The 13,656-nt window shown below is 41.0% G+C and overlaps 1 protein-coding gene across 1 annotated transcript in view; it reads left to right on the top strand.

Moving 5' to 3' along the window:
- The window catches only part of LOC104080008 (ADP-ribosylation factor-like protein 8B), a 27,989-nt gene that overhangs the window by 2,438 nt on the left and 11,895 nt on the right, over nucleotides 1-13,656 (top strand). Inside the window, exon 2 of the mRNA XM_009582254.1 lies at nucleotides 1,728-1,808. Coding sequence (XP_009580549.1) covers nucleotides 1,728-1,808 — 81 coding nt within the window. The remainder of the gene's footprint in view (nucleotides 1-1,727; nucleotides 1,809-13,656) is intronic.

Genomic DNA, 13,656 nt, shown 5'->3' with positions numbered 1-13,656 from the left:
CTGAGCTTGAATAATGATGCTACATTCTCAGGGTTTATGTGTTCATACCTGTTTATATGTCTGTCCTCCACAAATAAATGTACTATATATTTTAACAATTAGGCCAGTACCTACTATAGGAGGTGGTTACTGATTGGCTTTGTCTTACTCCATCCAATTAAAAACTTCTGTCACTGCTGGGTATGTGTATCTGTATGAAACTGCAGGTGTATTTGTCTTCACTTTTTTTCCTACTGCTGTTGGCAAGTCACTGAAGCAAGGAGAGAGGAGGGAAAAAAGAGACTTCCAGAAACAAAAGATGGTGAAGATGTATAGTACAGAATTTAGCAAGAAGGTTCCCATAGGTAAGGTTGAACAAGTAATTGATGGAAGTTGTTTCTTGCCTGAAGGATCTAATTCCAAACCCCAAAATCTTGTGAGAGGACCAACTAACTGTCAAAGGTTATACAGCTTTTAAAGTCCCAGATTAAAAATAATTGATCTTAGTTTGTGAACACAAGCTGGAGGCATAGTGTATTCTCACTCTACCACAAACAGTGAAGAGAAAAGTTGCAGAAAGCATACAGAGACTAGCAATAGCATTAGGGGTAGCTGGTGGCAATGTGTGCACTGTGAGGCATGTAGCTGCTCTGGTGCACCCTGAAGCTCTGATCATCGACTTCTCTAGATGGGAGGGACCTGTTGGAGCATGCCTGCTTCCCTCGTTGTCCACATACCCATATTTCCTTCCAAAAAAAACCCAGGGCACATGGGATGATGAGATGGGTGAAGGGACTATGGGCAGATAGATATGGAAGGGCAATGGCAAGTCCAGAAGGTCCTGCTCTCCTTTCTGGATGACTGGAAAACCAGGACTACTGTATGTGTTGCAGAGAACGCTTGGGCCTCTATGTAGACCTAACTTTTAAGTAACCATCTGCATATCTTGATGCACCACTCCTAGGAGACCATATTAATGATACATTTTGAAAAGGAAGAATGAATAATGAGTTATTTACTTAGATCTGAGTTTCACCTTTCTCCTCAAAAGCTGTTTTCTGTAGTGGGTAGATGTGTGTAAGGTTCCTGTTGGCATGATGACAAGCATCTGTCTTGTAAAAATACTTCTCTGAACCAGGGGGAGGAGGCAGCACTTTGGTTTTACGTTTTGGGTTTATGGTGTGCTGATTTAGTACCTTGTATTTTTCTGTCTTAATGGTGTTCTCTTAGCTTCCACAGCTTTCTCTGCTGTCACCTACTCAGAAGCAAAGGGTTTGCATGTAGTACTCTCTACATGAGTACTCCTTCACCGTTTGTTACATTTGGAGTTAAACCATTGGTAACAGTAGTGAGAAACTACAGGGAAAAATCCTGATATAGTCGTTTTATCATATTTTATCATATTGGGGGTTGGACTAGATGACCTTTAGAGGTCCTTTTCAACCTATGATGCTATGATTCTATATTTTGACCGTGCTGGTTTGCTTAGGGATCAGATGAAGAATTATCCGAAGTCTCGTGGTTTCTAGGGTGATCTTTGTCGCTGGGGAGAATAAAAGGTTGTTTAAAGGGACTAAAATGAACAGTCTTCCTTGGCGTGACAATGCATTAATTGAAGTGCTGGCCAGTGCTCCTGAAGAAAATTGATGTGATATTTTACAATGTTGTAGAATAAAAATTTTAGATTGCAAATGAGTATCAACTATTTTATAGTAAATATAACTTTTTTTTGTTTGTTTGTATTCTAGTCAGGGCAGTTCACAGAAGATATGATTCCTACAGTAGGCTTCAATATGAGAAAAATAACAAAAGGAAACGTTACCATAAAGGTAGGTATGCATGTTTGAATTAATACAGAGTGAATAACTAATAGACAAAGTGATTTCAACTTGGAATGTGAAAGTGTAGGAAATTTCTTTTAAGGTGATAGGATCACTTATCTATTTTTCTAGCTCAAAACCAACTTTTTAAAAGCATATAGTCATGTATTTCTCTGTTACATTAATCTGTTTGACTTCATGATATCCATGCCAGGCAGAAGCTTTGTTGCACTCTTTTGGGTTAGAAAGGTCATAAAATTGTCTTGATTTCTTACTTTTTATAAATTCTTAAGAATTCACTATTAGTAGTGTGTCTAGCAAACCCTTACATTCATGTGCTGCTGCCTACTGTAAGGTAAATATGTAGGAACAAATGGCACCATGGTAATGAAATCCATTTAAGCTTTGGAGTTTGTCTACTGGAATAGGTAGTCAGGACTAGCATTACTTTACACAGTGGGCAGCTCTCTGAAAACACAGAGGAATTTATATGGCAATATAAGTAGGCCTGCATCAGTTGGACTTTATCTGGGGAAGACATAGGTGACCAGAATCAAAAGCCTCCCAGCACTCATTGTTGCAGCCAACCCTGTGTGCTGTTTATTTTGGAGACCCAGGAATCAAAAGAGTAAAAGGTAACTGAACTGGTCTTTCCGGAGACAGAAGTAGCTGACAAGGTGCACATTCTGCTGAGTAACAGTTATAGAGCTTTTTCTTGCAGATGGAGGCTGTTATTTCGTGATGCTTTCTGTTAGTTCTTATGAATGCTGTGTTTGAAAGTGGTGAAAAAACACAGAATTTCATCAGTGATGAGGTTTAACTTCTGGTCTTGGCCCTTCTTCACTTCTATTCTCAGTACATACAAGATCATCCAAGCTCTCCCTGATCTCTGCTGGTTCATTTCTCTGTGGCCAGCTCTGCTTGTGGTAGTGCGTACGCTACATGTAAGGTAAGGCTGGTAAGGGGAAATTTCAGTTTACAGGAACACTGCTTTGATTGCAGAAGGGCAGTATTCATGCTGCATAACAAGAAAGTATACTGATCGGCAGGGAGCAGTTTCCTCTCTTTCCTTGCTATGGAGTTTCCATCCAACTCTCCTCTTGCCCGTTAGCCTCTCCTCATCAAACGTGTTCCCCTCTTCCACTGCCTGGTTTCTTTGTGCCTCATCCCTTTGCATATACACACAAAGGCCAACCCAAAAGCTAAACACCTAATTCCTCAAAATACTGCTCCTGTCCCTTAAAGAGGAAGCAACAAATGCCCTCGCTTAGTCCAGGAGTGAGTTTGTTAGTGAATGAGAAAAAAAAAGAAGTTCTAATCTTGGGTCGCACTGTTGAATGTGTCTCAACAACCATCCACATGGTGCTGAGCAAAGAGCTGAACTCTGCTACACAAAGAACATACTTCAGCCTAACAGTAGCTTGGTATATTCCTGTTTATCTTCTCCCAAAAGAGTGCCTTTTTAACCAAAATCAGTACTTCTGAATATTTTTTCCTTTGGGGTCCAAATTCTGCTTTCCAACCAGAATCTTTCTTGTAAAGAGGAATAAAACCAGCCCCTCTTAAAAAAAAAGTCACAAAATAACCATTTAATACACTTGCTTTTCTGCTTGTGGTAGCACTTCTAAACCTTACTATAATGTTCCTCATGCTAGGGACACACTAGACTTACCTTCTGGGAAACCTAAGAGGGAATCAGGCTGGCCTAGTGAGGGTGGCAGAGATTAAAGGTCAGCTTTTACAACCAGCTTAAGTAGATCATGGTGTGAGGTTCTGCTCTAAGCCTGGCCGTGCACCCTTGCACCCCTTTTCCATCGGCACCAGTGATGACATGGCAAAGCGGTAGTCAGGTCAGCCAGCTGATCTAGATGAAAGCAACCTCTAAAAAAAACCACCAACAAACCAAACCCAACCTCCCCCCGTGCTAGTTTCTCCCCAGTCAAATTACCTAAGTAGTGTGCTCCTCAAACAGCTGCGTGATTGCTGGTGCCATCACAGTGTGGGAAAGCAGGATACAGACACAGGCAAAACAATGCATTTTGGGGGCAGCCTGGATAGATTGAGTTAGACAGCTGCAGAACACCATATTTAGAGCACAGAATCTGAACAGGAAGAACGCAGTCTCTCTATTTGGTGAGGAAAACAAAGTTTTCCTTCATCCTTCCACTCTGGTAGCTACAAACTTTTAAGCACAGCTAACAGTGTTGCTAGAGGGCTGCCAGAATTATGTGTTCGGTTTGCATACATAGGCTGATTGTGGATTCAAATGGATCAGTGACTATATTTAAAAAAAGATGTTTTAATGCTACGTTAGGATTTATGAACGTTGGATGGTGTTAATTTTTCTAGTCCTTATGATTAATTCATGATTCGTATTAGTTATGAAAGAGAATTTATGGAGAAGTCAATGGGCATTGATATCAGAAGAACAGTCTGATTGATGTGCTAATTGTATAGATTTTCTCCCCCAAGATTCTGTTTATTATATGCAAATGAACACATACATGGCTATGACAGCAAATCGAATAGTGTGTTTACAACAGGAACATCAGAGGTACTGCCTTACAAGTGCAAATGCATCCTAAGGCTATCCCATGCTTTCTTGACCTCTTATGCATCGATGGCAGGTGTGTAGGAGAATGGGACCAGTGGCAAAATTGTGATTAGCTCTGTAATGCCAAACAGCAGATGCAGACTCACAAGGAAAAGCTGTTTGTTTCAGTTTAAGTGGTCAAACTTTTTTCTTGTTGTTTGTTCAGGCATGCAGGTGTTCTTTGTCTTCCTGCCTGAGCCTTCCCTTCTCTTTCAGAAGATTATATTTGTACTGAAGCAGTACCTTCCACTTGAGCCTTAGCAATGCTTGCCAATTCATCCAGGAGAGGATTCTGTTTGAATTGTTCCTAACCGTCAGTTTCATACACTTTTCATCGCGTCTGCCTTGCTTTACCACTGATCAAAGAAGTCCACAGATGCCACAGTCAATAAAAAAGTTACCGCATTCAACCATAGTTCATCAGTAATCCACAGGAATAGGAATTTCCTTTCAGTTCCCTTGTTTTCTGTCTTTTATATGGAAACAATAATGATTTACAGTTTATGTAGAGAAAGGATAAGGACAGTTGGAGTGCTATACTGATGCTGCTACGGAATTGTCAGACGTGGAAGAAAATGAGAAAGCTGTTGATGGTTCATTCAACTAGACAAACAAAAGTAATTTACAAGTAGAGTCTTCAAAATAAAGTATTTTTTGAGCCAGGATAGTTAAAGTAGGTGAAGGAAATGACTGATAAGTTTGTACTGGAGTTGTCTGCACAGATGATATTGCAAGATCGAGTTAATGCAGGGAGGAGGTGTGTGAGTTTCTGTGGAACTGTGCCTTGTTTTTACACTTTGATCTCAAAAGTCGTGTTACATATAGTTGTTGTATAGAGTTGTTAAGAATAAGGGGATAATGCTAACATTATTAATATGTTTTTTAGTTTCAAAAATGATAATTGGTTTGGAAGCCAATCTGCACAGGAAAATAATTTATCTTAACCAGTTCTCGTGGTCTCTCTGCTACAACAGCATACAGTGAAAGTAAGAGGTGTAGGGGAGTATGGCTCTTATATAGATGCTTACATCCTTAAAAGCCTGTCAAGATGAAGTACTTGCACATCACTATTCCTGTATCTAGGTAAGCTGTTAAATCTTGCAGCCTAATTGCTAGATAAAGTTTCCAAAATTATTTTACTGTGAGAAGAATGACATAATTTGTTGGTAAGTTGATGGCTGAAGAATGGTGAGGGTGATGTCTCTTACTGGAATCCTTTGATGAGGTATTTCAGCCTAGTCAACATGGATTCAGAGTGAAATTTTCTTTAACCTTTTTATCCCAACAAAGCAGGTTACCTTTCTCATAGAAATATTATGATATCCAACTGTCAGCTATTATTAAAATTCCTGGATAAAGTGTTATTTTACTAAACCTGTGAAGTCCTTCAAACATGGCAGGAATGATCTTCGTGGTAAGCAGATAGGTCTTGCGTCTGACCTTTTTCAAAGGTCTTAGGGGACACTGCAAAACAGAATCAATTAAAATTACTATAAGAGTGAGGCTGAGAAACCATCTGGGTCAAAACGTCATCAAGTGAAAAAATGGCGTTTCAGAAGCCAAGACTGATCACCTTAGGCAAAGAAAGTTGCAACACCAACTAGTAGGTGATACTAATCCTTCATGTGGTTTTTGCCATATTTTGGGGTAGGCCACTAAGAATGACGTACTATGCTAGTGCAGCATCACCGCCAGGTTTCTTGACTATAGTTCTATCTCTAGATTCCAGAAGGCGACAAGAACTAAGGAGCCCATGGTCGTCTTTACTTTTTTCTGATTTTGGCAGTCCTTTCCAGAAGCCAGCAGATTTATTCTCATATTTAGTCTCTAATCCTAGAGTATAAAAGTATGGTCACTGGCATGCCTCTGTGTATGAGTATTTATCTGAACAATACTGAAAGAAGAACACTGATTTATGCAAGCTGAAACATTTTTTAGGAAGATGCCAATTTCTTGTGCTCTTTAATTGAAGTTGAGCATGATCAGAAATGTAAAGCTGCCAGCCTCAACCATGAATTGTCAAATTTTGGCTTGTCAATACATTTAATAAAACCTGTCACCTATTATTTCCAAAAAAAGAGGAGGCAAAGAGGAAAGATTTTACCAGGCAGTATTTGAAATCTAAGCAGGAAGCTTTATAGATTTTGAGGTTGTGGTTGAGGTATTCAATTACAGGATGATTTCCAGCATCAAAATACCTTATGTACTACAACTTAGGGATCTGTTAAAAAATTTTTGATGAAGTTCATAACAAAGCTGATGGCTATCATTTTTTTTCTGACAAAAAAAAATCTATGACTGAATTAATTTGGAGTTTTAATTCCAAGCAAGGTTTGTTGTTTGCTGAGTGATTTAATTTTGATAGAATTTCTCTATTTTTGGATTAGCTCGGTATTAGTAATCTTTTTGCTTTGGTGAGATTTACTGTTCAATAAGCTAGACCGTAGCTAAAAAAATTCTTTTAACAAACCGAGTTTCAAGAGCCTCAGAAGACGTGTATGGTGAATTGTTATTTTAAATGATTGCGGAGCTCCAACTAATCAACCTTTGATTCTCGCAGTGATAGTCTCCAGCGTAAAAAAGAAATACAGCAACACAAAACATGCATATGCACAGGCAGTGCAGCAGCTTTATTTTCCTTGCTCTTGCACTTCGTTTAAGCTTACTCTTAAAATAGCACTGCCAGCCAGTTTCTGCACCCGCCGGGTATTGCAGCCTGGAGGGAGCAGTGAGCAGCTGCTCTGGGGACGGGAGCTGCAGAGGTTGGACTGCGGTCACCCCAGCTGTCGCCACTAGAGGCCAGTGTCCTTCCACGGGAGCTGCAGCCCGGGCCAGCGCAGGCCAGTCTGCTGGAGGGCAAAGCCAAGCTTCTTGCTTCTTGCTCCGATGTGGCAGAGAGGGAGGAGGAGGAGTATCCCGGCTCTGTGCATTCCTCTTCCAGCTTCCTTCGTTGCAGCCCTCCTCCCTCCCATGGATAGTAGAGTTTCCAAGTCTCCAAACATCCTCATTAGAATTCTTCTGCTTTGTAGTGCTTCATCCTGCTATTCAGCAGCGATTAAAAAACATCTTACCTGTCATGTCACCGTCTCATGTGTCATGCAGTAATACAAGCCTCTGTGTGTACTGCCTGTACAGCTCCAGCAGCGGTTTAGCAAGTACTGGCTATTCTGTATGACTTGGGTCACTCTGAAAAGGCCGGGCCATATCTCGGCTGATTTCAAGTCAAAGTGGATATTTGTATAAAGAAGAATTTTTGTGGGGTGTCCCAGTGATTTATGATAGTTGTGTGTAAGAAAAAGCTGTACTTTCAAAAGGGCTGTGAGCCACAGCAGGAAGTCCAGTTACTAGTGATATACCCCAGGCATTGTTTAGTATCTTCATTAGTGACCTGGATGATGGGACAGGGTGCACCCTCAACAAGTTTGCTGGTAATACAAAACTGGGAGGAGTGGCTGATACGGCAGAGGGACCGCGACAGGCTGGAGAAATGGGCTGACAGGACCCTTATGAAGTTAAAGAAAGGAAAGTACAAAGTCCTGCACCTGAGAAGGATCAAGCCCAGGCACCACTACAGGTTGACTGGCTGGAAAGCAGCTTTGCAGAAAGGGACCTGGGGGTCCTGGTGGACACCAGGTTGACCATTGGTGAGCAGTGTACCTTTGCAGTAGAGAGACCAACGGCATCCTGGGCTGCATTAGGAAGAGCTTTGACAGCAGGTCAAGGGAGGTGATCCCTCCCTTTTACTCAGCACTGATAAGACCATACCTGGAGTACTGTGTCCAGTTCTGGGCTCGCCAGTACAAGAGGGATGTGGAGCTACTGGAGGGACTCCAGCGAAGGACCGTGAAGATGATTAAGGGGCTGGAACATCTCTCATATGATTCTATGCTGAGATATCTGAGTCTGTTTAGCCTAGAGAAGAGAAGGCTCAGGGAGATCTCATCAGTGTAGCCAGAAGATGTAGCCAAACTTTCTTCAGTGGTGCTCAGTGACAGGACAAGTGGCGATGAGCGCAAACTGAAATATGAGAAATTCCATTTAAACCATAAGAAAAAGCATTTTTACTGTGAGGGTGATTGAACATTGGAACAGGTTGACCAGGCAGGTTCTGGAGTCTCCATCCTTGGAGCATCACCTGCTCTAGGTGACCCTGCTTTGACCAGCGTGAGTTGGACTGTATAGTCTCCAAAGGTCCCCACTAGCCTCAGTGGTTCTGTGATTCTGTGAAAAGGAGTTAAATGAGGGTTACAGAGCGGCTCAGAGAATAAGCATGGAGCGTACTCAGAATTACTCAATAATCAACTAAGAAGAAAAAGTATGAAAGCACTCTCCCATCTGATAATTTGGGAAGAAAGCCTTGGAGACTTTGTCTGTGCTGGGAGTTGTGCGCTGCAGAGTGTGAGGCAGGATCATGCATTAGATAGGTACCTCTGCAGTGGTTGGGACAAACACATGGGGCCAGAAGCCAGTGTCCTGAATCAGAACAGGCAGTGTTGAATGTCTCGCCAGTCATTCAGAGTAACTGTTAGGACTCCTAATAATGAGGACCAAGAGTTGATCTCAAGGAATCGTCTAAACCAAACTTGTGCTCTGAGGTGAATCAGATATTTACCCAGATATCTCAGGTAATCGTTTCTTAAAATTTGTTCTTCCATGAAGAAGGTTCTACAAAATCCCTTGTTTTGTACAATGTTCTTTCACTCTGAGTGTTAGAAAGCTTTTTTCCTAGTATCTGACATGAGTTGCTGTCATCACAAATTGAGCTGCTTTTTTCTTCTCTTCTGTATCTGGCAGCCATTTCCTGGGAAACATTATGGTTTTGCTCCCCCCTCCCCTCTTTTGTAGGTCATATTTTCAAAATCTCTTCTCACCCTTTCTTTTCTCATCTGGACTTTTTCAAATTTGTCTGTGTCTGTTCTATAGACTGATGCTCGAAACCAACATAGGAGCCTCCCTGACGCTGAAGACAGGGCAGTACATACTTCCAAAATTGTACGTGAGATGCTTCTGCTAGTACATGCAGATTTAAGATCTGCAACACTGTTGAAAGACATATTTAGTTTGTGAACTGCTCAAGCCTTTTGTTCTGCACCTCTACCTGGTTATTATCCATTTTGTGTTAGTGCAAACTGTCCAAATGTAGCATTCTGAACTTGTGCGTGTTAAATTTCAGCTGCCTTATTTCAGACCATCCCTCTAGTTGGTCCGGATACTTTAGGATTCTGATCTTTTCTTTTTATCCACTCTCAGCTTCAGCTTATCTGCAGCTTAAATAAACATATGTTCTATTCCAACATCTTGTTGGGACACCTGGGAACCATAAATGCTGCCCCTGGTTAGCTCTGTCCTCAGCAGCTTTGCCTCATTGATAAATGCTGGGAGTCTGTCAGGATTGCTCAGACTTGAGAGGTAGAGGGCAAGGGGGACACACGAGGGAGCTGCTCTGTGGGGTTAAATCTGTCATGGGAGAACGTCTTTTTTATCTGCAGTGTTAGATTACCTTTTCCCAGCATACGCACTGTTGCACATCCTCCTGGCTTTTCTCTGTTACTGAGCAAATGCTCATTTTTGCTTTCATGGTTGTGTGTTCTTCAAGGACAAGCAAAATTAATAATCACTACAGTAGTTATTGATCGGCTGTTTTGAGTTATCAGTGTCATTGCCTCTGGTCTCCTTGCCCTCAGTCTTCCAAATGCAAGTTCTGCCTACAGCTTATAACTTCTATATGCCTACAGCTAATAACTTCTACTTTCACCAGAATCTCTTGGATTTTGACGTCTGGAGACTGATTCACAATCGTGAAAAGAGGGTACAAAGGATTGCACGTGGTCACACAGAATCAGGGCTTTCTACTTCGGGGAGGACACAATATTGAGGCTAGGATAAATTGTCTCCTTCTGTTTAGAGGTGTGTTACGTCTTGATTGAGGGGATTACAGTCTTACATCTAAAGCTGGGTTCCCTGGTACTCTCCTGCCTTAGAACACAACGTGGAGGTAAGCAGCATGAGGTTCAGAAAACCGTTTCTGAGAACAGACTGTGGTTTTGTGTCCTGTTTAAAATCCACCTGTTGATCCTTCCAACATTGTACCTTGTGTCTCTGATAAAATGGCAAATATACCCTGATCATTGAGAAATACCCCCTCCCATTAAAATGCCTCTGCGCTTGTTTTCAGGAGTTGAAGATATTCAGCCATTTTGTATTGCAAGTCTTAAGTCCATTTCCAGTTCTTCAGTGAAAGTGCTATGATTAAATTAAATAATTATAAACTGTGAAGAATGCATATAGCGTTTTTTTCTGTCTGACATGACTAAAATAAAATACCTAGTTGCAAAAAATGTTTAAAAGTTGGACTTTATCACCAGTGAGGAGTGACAACAGGGTTCTTCAAAGGACCAAGACTGATTTCAAAGAACATAGTGTTCTGGGAAGTATTGCTTGCAGGAAATTTAGCCATGTGGCATATTTTTTTCAGCTTTAAGAGCAACTGTAAAGGCATTTCCAAAATACAGGATAATAGGTAGGTAGAAAGTATTCTAGGGTAGTAAAGTGTTCTAACGTCCATAATAGGTTACATGGCTGGTACTACAAGTAAGGCTCTATAGTTTTGTATCCACAGGGCAATTTATTAAAAATTTTAAGGTTATTTGATTTAGCTCTTTTTATTCTTCCTGTTAATTAGACGGGGAAGCTGAACATTACTGGTTGAAGATTACAGTCTACAATAGGTGACTATTTAGGATTTGTCTCCCCTGAGTTTAGCCAGGTGAAAAGGAGGAAGCCAGCTTGAGCCAATTGTCTAAACTCAGTGGAGAGCAATGGGTGCTTTGCAAGGATGGTTCACCTGGTAGGCAAGGTGGGTAAGACAGATGCAATTGTTTCCTGCTCTGGGTGCTTTTCAGCAGCCACAGAGAAATTTTAGTCACTTGGATTAGATGCCTACATTTTAGGTGGCTGAAGTTGAGGGAAATTAATCCTATGCTTTTCAGTTACTCCCTGTCATTACACATGGAGTTGGCTATGAATGCATGAGCTCATTAGTCACATCTCAGTATATGTGGACTTGTCTGTGTACAACATGGTGTTGGATGTTGCTGGTGCTACCTTATTCTGCCCAAATACTCTTCTGTGTTAAGAATTTCCTCACCTGTTTGTTATAGAATCATAGAATCATAGAATAGTTTGGGTTGGAAGGGACCTTTAAAGGTCGTCTAGTCCAACGCCCCTGCTGTGGGCAGGGACATCTTCAACTACATCAGGTTGCTTAGAGCCCTCTCCAACCTGACCTTGAATGGTTCCAAGGATGGGGCATCTACCACTTCTCTGGGCAACCCGTTCCAATGTTTCACTACCCTCATTGTAAAAAATTTGTTCCTCACATCTAGTCTAAATCTACCCTCTTTTAGTTTAAAACCATTCCCCCTTGTCCTGTTGCAACAGGCCCGACTAAAAAGTTTGCCCCCATCTTTCTCATAACCCCCCTTTAAGTACTGATAGGCTACAATAAGGTCTCCCCGAAGCCTTCTCTTCTCCCTGCTGAATAACCCCAACTCTCTCAACTTTTCTTCATAGGAGAGGCGTTCCACCCCCCTGATCATTTTCGTGGCCCTCCTCTGGACCCGCTCCAACAGGTCCATGTCTTTCTTGTGCTGAGGGCTCCAGAGCTGGACGTAGTACTCCAGGTGGGGTCTCACCAGAGCAGAGTAAGACCCCACCTTGTTCAGGTTAGGTTTTATGGCTGATGTTTTCTGAATACTTCCAAGCAGAAGGATATATTTCTAAGTTCAAGTATTTGTAGTGTTGGATTCAGCTTGCAAATTAAGATGCCTGAATGTAAACAGTTATATGTCTGCAATGAGGATTAAGCTCCTTTAATAATAGTCAGAGGAGCTCTAGTCAGTACTGTCAAGCCTAGAGCGTAATTCTGTCATCCTAAAGAAGACGTTGCATCTGGCCAGCTCAATAGCTGTCTAGGCTTCACTGACTGCCATGAGATCGTAGGTACTGAACCCATGCATTGACATTGAGATACAAATGTGTCATTGTACACATCTCTGTCCACAGGAAATACCCTGCTCAGCATGTCTGAAAAAAAGAAAAAAGCCATGTAAAACTGACATCTAGAAAATACTTTTCCTGCAACTTTCTCATTAACCGTCAAGCCTTCCTACAATATAAGCTAATTAAAAGAAATGCAACTAGAGTGTTAATGAGCCTTCCTGTAACTGAAAGCTTTCGAAAACCTTTGAATGTATTCCCCAGCTGCATTTTTGCTCAACTGTTATGATACACCTCTGTGCAAAAAAAAAAAAGGATTTGCTCCTTAAACGTAGCTGGTACCTGTGGTCTTAAGAAGGAGCCTTATATCCACATGAAGAAATTGAACAAGAGATATACCCAGAGAGATTCCTGTTTTAGAAGAATTCGATTTAACAGGTAAGTATAAGCACTACGGTAAATGATGATTCCAAAGTATGGTGATTAATCTAATTTACAAATTAAAACATTGCATTATTTTATGAGAGTGTAGACCTGCAGGCATGATAAGAATTACTAATCCATAGGAGTAGACAGGAACAAATAAAATAGTGATTTATAAAATGTGGTAGAAGTAAGACGTATGCCGTTGAGACTGAGATTGAGCCTCAACAACTCCTCCTTGAGATTTTAATCTCCTGTGAGGCAATAGTACTGGGTATCAGAGAAATTTTTTCTCTATTTGGTTTGGTCATTCTGTAGGCATTTTCCGATTCTTAAAATCAGCTGGTCTTCTAGGGATAAAATTACCTCTTAAATATTATGAAAATTTTATTCCTGAGGGACCAACAAAAGCCATGGGAGCAATTTGAAGTCCAGTCTCTTTCTAAAAACACCCAGACGAAATAAACTTCTTTTTCTAGCTAGCTGTATATTCTGCTGTTAAGGTATAGTTTCCTGCCTCTCAGTTCACACCCAGAATACACTTTTTGCCTGTGTATTAAGTACTGGGATACAAAAATAGGTGATGTACAAAACATGCATGGTTCACGCAAGAAAACTTCTTTAATGCTAAGCCCTCTCCCCTTTCCTTCCTGGGTGCCTCTTGTATTCTCACAGTTCTGTCTGTTCAGTCACATACAGTGGAAATGGTTTGGGGCAGAGATTTGTGTTTTGAATAAAGTAGTTAACTCTGTCATTGGCTATTCAATATAACAAAGAATATTAGAAAGTTACTACTAGCACCATTTTAATTTAATAAGCAAAGAGGTGAGGATTTTTTTATTT

This window comes from Fulmarus glacialis, unplaced genomic scaffold, assembly GCF_000690835.1.
Source record: "Fulmarus glacialis isolate BGI_N327 unplaced genomic scaffold, ASM69083v1 scaffold627, whole genome shotgun sequence".
Taxonomy (NCBI): Eukaryota; Metazoa; Chordata; class Aves; order Procellariiformes; family Procellariidae; genus Fulmarus; species Fulmarus glacialis.
Note: the sequence above shows the minus strand (reverse complement) of the source record. Positions and strands in the feature narration are given on the sequence as shown.